Genomic DNA, 8,092 nt, shown 5'->3' on the forward strand with positions numbered 1-8,092 from the left:
TAAACTAGGGTGGCGCTGTTAGGGAAATCCACATTAAGGATGGATCCTGATCAACTGGCAAGGACAGGCTCCAAGAACAAGCCAAGGTTGGCATTTCAGAAAGCTTAAGCTTAAAGGACCGTGCATTCAGTGACCAGCATGCAAGTCTAAAAGGCCTGAATGGTCCAGTGTCCCTGTCCCTTGGCTGGGCTGGAAGCCGGGTTGGAGAGCCAGATGGGAGAAAAAAGCCTCCTGCAGCCACCAGTGAGCACCCAGGACAAGGCTCTGAAGTTTCTGTTATTTTGCAAAAAAGAACACAAACCTGGGGCTCTACTCGACAGACCTCAGGTGGCAGCAAAGGCTTCTGGGTCATAGGTGCTGAGGAGGAGTGTGGTGGGTTTTAACCATCAGCTTGGCACTCTCAAATCACCTGGGAAGAGTCTCACTGAAGAACTGTCTAGATCAGATTGGCCTGTGGGTGTGTCTGGGGGGGATTGTCTTGAGTACCTTAACCAACTGCGAAGACCCAGACTGAAAGTGGGCGGGTCTACTTCCCGATTTGGGACCTTGGACTGTTTGAGCAGAGAAGCCAGCTGGGCACTGAGTATCCACGCATGCAAGTCTCTCTGCTCCTTTTTTCTTAATATGTAATGAATGTTTTACCTACATATATGTAAATGTACCACATGCATGCAATGCCCACAGAGGCCAGAAGAGGGCGTTGGATCCTCTAGAACTGGAGTTACAGATTGTTGTTAGCTGCCATGTGGGTGCTAGGAACCAAATCCAGGGTCCTCTGCAAGAGCTGCCAGTACTTTTAACCACTGAGCCATCTTTCTAGCCCCCCTCTCTGCTCTTGACTGTGGACGTGACCAGTTGCTTCAAGTTCCTGCCTTGACTTCCCCACAGTGATGGACCAGCACCTGCAACTGTGATCTAGAAGAAACACTTTCTCCCGAGTTGTATTTTATCACAGCAACAAAAGTGAAACCAGGACATAGGGTTAGGACACCTACATTCCTGAGGGCAAATACGTTTAGAGACCTTTGCAACTGTTACTAGCACCCACCTACCTGGTGGGTAGAACCCTGAAGGACAGAGGAGCCAGGGCTACTGATAAGACTTGAGACCAGGAGAGAGAAAGAGGGGGGCTCAGATCCCAGCACCCTTTTCCCTTAGGCTCCAACTTGCCCTCTGAACCCTACTCGACACAGGGTTAAGCAGTCACTGTAAACTGAGCCAAGTTTGCTCCCAGGAAGAAACCCAATTGCTACCCTCCATATCCTCCCACCTTCCTATCCCCCATCCTGGCTCTACCACCAGGTCGGCTCTGCAGCCCAGATCCTAAAGCCTCACTGTCAGTGTCTATCAATAAGCAATGTTTACTGGCAGCCATGGGCTGCTGGCTTAGTTCCTTCCTTGTATCTTGCCTAAGGTTCTGAGTCTTTGGGACTGAAGTGCAGAGTCTGGGAGAGATGACATCACAGATCTGCAGGCAGGTTGTGCATTACAAACACCTCCCACCTTGCTGCCCCCAACCCCCAATGGTTGTGTCCCGCAACCCCCAATGGTTGCATCTACCAACCAACTAGAACACAACAGCTCAGCAAGACAGCACTGGTGTCCATCTGCCTCCATTCACCATCACCTCCTGTCCCCATTATGAATGGATGAGACCCCCACATCTGGTGTGTGCAGTCCCCGTGCCACAGGTATGTTCATGGTGGCATATGGCTAATACTAAACCAAACTCTTCCTTGGCACAGTTTCCTTTGTAAAAAGATTTTATTTGGGGGCTGGAGAGATGGCTCAGCGATTGAGAGCATTGGCTGCTTTTGCAGAGGACCCAGGTTCGATTCCCAGCACCCACATGGTGGCTAACAACTGTCCGTAACTCAAGTTCCAGGGGAATTTAATGCCCTCTTCTGACCTCTGCGGGTACTGCATGACATGGGTGCACTTACATACATGCAGGCAATACACTCATACACATAAAATAAAAATATTTTTTGAAAATGATTTTATTTTTCATATGTATGTGTGTTTCTGTGCATGTAAGTGCAGTGCCCATGAAGGCCAGAAGAGGATGTAGGATGCCCTGGAGCTAGAGTTACAGGTGGTGGTGAGCCACCCTGTGGGTTGCTGAGAACGAAATCGGATCCTCTGCAGAGCAGCCAGTGCTTTGAACCACTGAGCCACCTCCCCAGCCTCAGGCCATAGTTTCCAGCCAGAAATCTGTCTTTTGAATATGTCACTGAGAATTAACGCTGCAGGAGGCACATGTCCCTAGGATGGATTGATTTGTGTCTGCACTCTCTTACCCTGACAGGGATCCACACAGCAAGAGTTAAACCATTAAGCCAAGTCGAGTGTATACTAAACTTCATAAGCCTTGGATGTCTCCCAGCCTCTGCACAAGGTAATAAATGGCAAACGCACTCATTATGAGAGAAACCAGCTTTCCTAAAAAGTGAAGTGCTGAGCTAATGTAAAGAGAAGAGCATGTTTTTCTTCGAGTGCATTTTTGATGTGATGAACCACATATTTGCACAGAAGAAAATAGCTAGGTACGGGCAGCTGGCCTTGGCCAGCCACAGCAGGGCGGAATCAATCAAATGAGCGTGTTAGAACCAGCTCGGCAGGTGCTGGCCCACTTACACTGTCTAAACACCCTTAATTATTCTGAGGACTGGACAGGGAGTGCTGGGGTAAGCAGCCTCAGAATGTGCAGTAAATACTAATTCCACGAAGGTGAGGCAGGAATTCAAAGCAGAGCACCACTAATGGGAGTTGTGGAGCTGGAACAGAAAAGAAGGCCTGGCCAAGAAAGGCAGACAGCAAGAGTGTGGTTCTCGGGGCCAAGCAGCACCATCACAGACCATGAGCTGCCAGTTCCGCAGCCAGGGGGCCTACCTGAAGAGCGTCTGAAAAAGAAACAGACTGGGCTACAGCTCCGCGAAAGAACAGAGCACAGGCTTAGCATGCCACGGCCACAGGCTCCATCCCCAGCACCAAAAAGAAAGGTCTGGGCTCAGAGAAGGGATGAAACAGTTTCACTAGTTGGCAGGGTCAGTAGAGAGCCTCGCAACTCCTCCATCCTCTTTCTACTAGAACATTCTAGAAACCAGTGTCTAAACCATGCCCCCATTCCTTGCAGACATCCCTCTGCTCCCCACTGCTCTTCCCACCCCACCAACCTCTGCCTGAGCCCACGTCCACACCAGTTTCTTCCCCCATTGGTCAATGCCTGTCTACAATACCCACCAGGGCCTCTAAAGCAGTTGTGTCACTTTTGCTTAACCCCAGAACCTCTCCAGCCTCCCTCCGAGGCTGAACATGGCCCCACATGCTACCCCACAGCCCAGCCACCAGGCCTTGCTTGCTTGCTTGCTGGGGGAGGTCTCCTCCAGCCCCCCCACCTTTGGCTAATTCACAACCATTTTGATTCTCAATAGGGAATGTCCTGGTTAGTTTTTATTGTGAACTTGACACATTAGAGTCACCTGGGAAGAGGAGCCTTTCTTGAAGCTTCAATCAGATTGGCCTGTGGCCAAGTCTGTGAGAGACATCTGGATTGATGATTACTGTGGGAAAGTCCAGCCCACTGTGGGTGGCACCATCCCTAGGTAGGTGTGCCTGGGCTGTATAAGAAAGCTAGCTGAGCCTGGGGAGCAGCCTGTGGTTTCTGCTCCAAGTTCCTGCCCTGATTTCCCTCAATGATGGACTGTGACCTGGAAGTATGGGCTAAGATAAACCCTTTCCTTCCCTAAGTCGCTTTTGGTCAGTGTTTTATCACAGAAACAGAAAAGCAAACTAGAACAGGCCACTAGCTCCAGCTAGAACTCCAGCCCCTCAAGTCCAGTTGTATGTCCCCAAAGTCTCAGACCCCATACCTACCTGCCCCTCCCCACTGTCTTGACCAAGGGGCCCGCAAGGGTCTGTTCACCTCAATGCCCAGCCCTGCTGGGTATTTTCTGAGAGGTTAAAAAGCTGAGGCACCCAATACACAACCAGCTGCCTGTCAGTGCTTCCTGCTGCCCCCCAGTCCAGCGTCCTTTGGGGCCTGGGTGAGAGGACAGTGGTTCCCCTCCCGGGCCTCACTGGAGGACAGATGTGCATGCCTCTGCCACTTTAAATAGCGGCTGTGACTGTTCTGGCCCCACACCCCTGGCCAGCTAGACTAAGAAGCCTCTCAAGTCACAGGAGACCTTGTGTGGGGATCTTCCCTCCACACCTGTGTGGTCCCTGCCCTTCCCCCACCCCAACACCGACCTCTCGGGTCACACACTCCCAGTGGGGAGCCTTGAGGGTTTTAAGTGTCACAGATTCACAAGCCCTGAGGGTTGTAAGCGGCTTCTTCTATTTTTCAAATGGGCACAGTTAGTCACACTTCCCTTTTCTGACCAGGCCACCATGTGACACGGTGGGTGGGGAAGGCCGGTAGGCTGAATCACGCCCAGGAGTTCATTCTTACACATTTCCTGCACTGGTTCCTCTGCACCCCAGCATGCCCCATTTCCTATCCCCCCTCTCAGAACATGACAGGACCTTTGTCCCAGTGGGTCCCTCCCTGCTTTGCCACTGGACCAGGCTGGGTGGGGCCAATTGTCCATAAGATCCCAAACCTTGAACTTCCCCAGTGTTCCCCTCCCCCTTCCCGGGTCCAGGGCTCAGGAAACATCCTGTCAGGGCCCCCCTGAGTCCACCCTGGACTTTCTAACAAAGGAGGAAACCGAGCTGAGTGCACAGCTGGCAGGCCAGGAAACTCCAAGCAGGCATCGATGCTACTCCCACCGCCCAAAGTCAGGGCCAAGAACAGTCAAGAGGACCAGTTGCTAGGGCAACAGGCCTGCCGAAATACTGACGGCTCTCAACTCTCAATTATTCAAGAGCTCATTACAGTCTTCACTTTAGGCCTTCCTTCTCTCCTTCCCACAGGACCACACAGAAGACACCGAGCCCTTCCAAGGCCCATCCTTCCCTCCCTTCCCGCCTCAGAGACCAATTAGGGCTTGTGGCCTTCTGGTTGTATGGGTGCTAGGCAACCCAACATGGAGGACAGAGGCAGAGGTTCAGCTAACTCACAGAATGGTACCTCGCTCCCTGTGGCTTTAGGGTCCGTGCTGTTTACCACGGATGCTTCCGACTGCTGCAATCCCAGGTGCATTTAAACAGAGCCAGAAGGGCCCCACATTTCCTAGAAACACGTGAGCTCATCAAAGCAAGACAGAGGAGCACTTAACATTGGAAATTGAGGCCAGCTCACTACTTCAGGTGTCCCTTGTGTGCCAAGAGCATAGGTATCACCTAGGAAATGCTGTAACAGGCTAGGAAGATGGCTCAGTCAGTAAGGTGTGTTACAGAGGACCTAATGGTACCTGGTGAGACCCCATCTCAAAACAAAACAAAACAGCCAAAAGCCAGGTGTTTCTGTAATCCCAGCTCTGGGGAATACAGGAGAATCCTAGGGTTTGCTGGCCAAGCAGCCTAGTGGAGTCAGTGAGCTCCATGTTCAGTGACAGACCTTGCCTCAAAAAATAAGGGGGAAAGCGATTTAAAAAGACACTCAAGGAACTAGAGAGATGGTTCAGCGGTTAAGAGCACTGGCTGGTCTTGCAGAAGACCTGGGTTTGAATCCCAGCACCCACATGACAGCTGACAACTGTCCATAACTCCAGTTCCAGGGGATCCAACGCCCTCTTCTGACCTCCACAGGCATTACATGACACGGGTGCACTTGTGTACATGCAGGCAATACATTCATATACATAAAAGGTAAAAGAAAAAGGCACTGAAGATTGACCTCTGGCCTGCACATGCATGCACACACAGATGCAGACACATACTTATGCAGACACACACGAGCTGCAACTGTTCTCAACCTGATGTGTGCTTGCCCTCTATGAAGGTCTTCTTTCTTAGGGTTCAACCCAAACATCACCCCATTCCCAAAGGTCCCAGGTGTCGGATCCCCTGGAACTGGAGTTACAGACAGTTGTTAGCTGTCATGTGGGTGCTTAAGATCATGGGCCGGCCGACTCACAGGTTTACACATAGGACTTCTATTCCCAGGGCCCTAAAGGAGAGCCTCCTCTATTTGCCAAGGTCCTGATTCCCTCCAAAACACAGGCTAACATTCTATAAGCCACCAACAGTGGCACACACCCACAGTTCCAGCTCGGGGGGCGGCAGAGGCAGGGGGATTACACATAAGCCCGGGAGTTTGAGAGGACAGACACAGGTCTGTCACTGTCACAGGGTAAGATGAGGAAGAGTCGTGATTTCTGGGGAGGACAGACTCTAAGGGAGGAAGCAGACCAGACAGGCAGCAGGTGATGACTGGGGACAACCACTCACTGTCCCCAAAGGCGGTGAATGGAAGTCCCTCGGGCGGGACTTCCAAAGCCGGCCTGAGAGGCTGAGCCAATTTCTCTGGAAATAGTCACAGAGCCCTAGAGAAGGTGATGAGGCCTGCTTGCCCTCAGGGAACTGGACAGTCTAGTTTGGTTAAGGGCATTCCTGGGGTAGAGGGCCCGGGGAGGCATGTCTGGGCAAGGGGAAGGGGGTGTGGCAGGCGAGGGGCATCTTTAGGGGTCATATCAAAACAAAGATAGTACCAAGCTTTACACAGAGCTTTCCCTAACTGTCCTGAGACGTTGCCCTGAAAAGGCAGAATGAATGTCCTCCATGATTCAGAGTCTCAAGGCTCCTTCAATTGAGGTGACATGAGAGGGGGACCAAGGGGGACTTCTGGAGTAAACATGTCACCCATGTCCTGGGAGCACACACATTTCAAGGAACACAAGTTAATAGGGACAATAGGGCAGGCCTGGGTATAACTTGTCCCAGGAAGTCAGTCAGGCCCAGTGGCTGGAGGAGGAGACCCTTCTGCACACCCTAACTAGCCGGTCCCTTCCAGATGACCCCTGGGGAGAGTCGGCCCTGGGGCTTCCTTCTACCTGCCCTTTCCCTGGAAGCCCTCACAATTCCTGGTCAACACCAGTCACCATTCCCTTAAGGAATCTCACTACCAGACAAAGAGCCCCAGGGAGTCTCCAGGCCAAAACAATGGGAAATTCAAGAATGCCGCAGCTGGGAACAGCAGTGTGCTGAAGGCACACACCATGGCCCCAGACTGCCATTTCTTGCAATTCTATTCTAAAAGTTTTAGAAAGTAAATGGAGATGGCTTTCAGATTGTTTTAAGGGCACAGGGGCATGAACCTGGGGGTTAACCAGGAGCCTGTGGCCCTGGCTCCAGGCTTCCCAGGCCCCTGGCCTGTGTGTCCCTTTGCTCAATGTGAGCCACATGTTCTGCAGGCATCATGCAATGAGATCAGAAGTGGGTGCTCACTCCCGGGCTGCAGTGCGTGTGTCCAATCACTGTGATCAGAGGGTCCCAGGCAGGGCTGGGCATGTGGATCTCGAAAGGGTGGGCCTGGGAATAGGCGCCTGCTGGGCGCCTGCTGCTGAGCGCACAGGACAGAGGCCGGAGCTCCGGCTCTGGGCCAGCACAGTAAGGACCCGGGGAAGGGACCGGCCTGTCCCGAAGGTCGTGGGCAGCGCAGCCCGGGACGCGGGGCCGGAGGGCGCATGGGCGCCGCGCGGACCTGGATGGCACCGCGGGGAGCCCCGGGGACTCGGGGGCGCACTCACCCTCGCGGGCCTTCTTCTTCCTCGCCAACGTGCCGCCCAACTTGCCCAGGAAAGACTCGTCCTTCTTCATCCTGGGGGCCCGCGGGGTGGGCGATCGCGGTGGCGCGGAGGACATGGGCGAGAGAGCGGAGGACACGGGGGAGTGGCCGGGAGGGCGCGGCCCGCAGCGTCCCCGCCCCCGCCCCGCCCGGCACTCCGACCCCGGGTCGCGACTGGCCTCGGCTGCAGCCCAGGGGAGGCCGCCTTGCGCCCGGGGACCCTGCACGTGGTGCCAGGCACCGCCGCCCCCTTTGTGCCGCCTCAGCGTCCTGAAAGCCGAGACTCAATTAGCCTCATAAATATGTCAAGTCAGCTGTTGAGCCCCTGCCAGGACCCAGGCACTGGACTGGAGGCTTAGGGTGCACTGAGTGCCTCTGGGCGACAGTGGCCTCATGCACAGTGACCCTCAGTCCAGGGCT

The 8,092-nt window shown here is 53.6% G+C and overlaps 1 protein-coding gene across 1 annotated transcript in view; it reads right to left on the minus strand.

Moving 5' to 3' along the window:
* Parvb (parvin beta) overlaps positions 1-7,812 on the minus strand; it is an 83,175-nt gene extending 75,363 nt beyond the window's left edge. Inside the window, exon 1 of the mRNA XM_008844720.3 lies at positions 7,635-7,812. Coding sequence (XP_008842942.1) covers positions 7,635-7,749 — 115 coding nt within the window. The 5' untranslated portion in view covers positions 7,750-7,812. The remainder of the gene's footprint in view (positions 1-7,634) is intronic.
* Between the last annotated feature and the right edge of the window lie 280 nt (positions 7,813-8,092).

Source organism: Nannospalax galili, unplaced genomic scaffold (genome assembly GCF_000622305.1).
Source record: "Nannospalax galili isolate Female #2095 unplaced genomic scaffold, S.galili_v1.0 scaffold180, whole genome shotgun sequence".
Taxonomy (NCBI): domain Eukaryota; kingdom Metazoa; phylum Chordata; class Mammalia; order Rodentia; family Spalacidae; genus Nannospalax; species Nannospalax galili.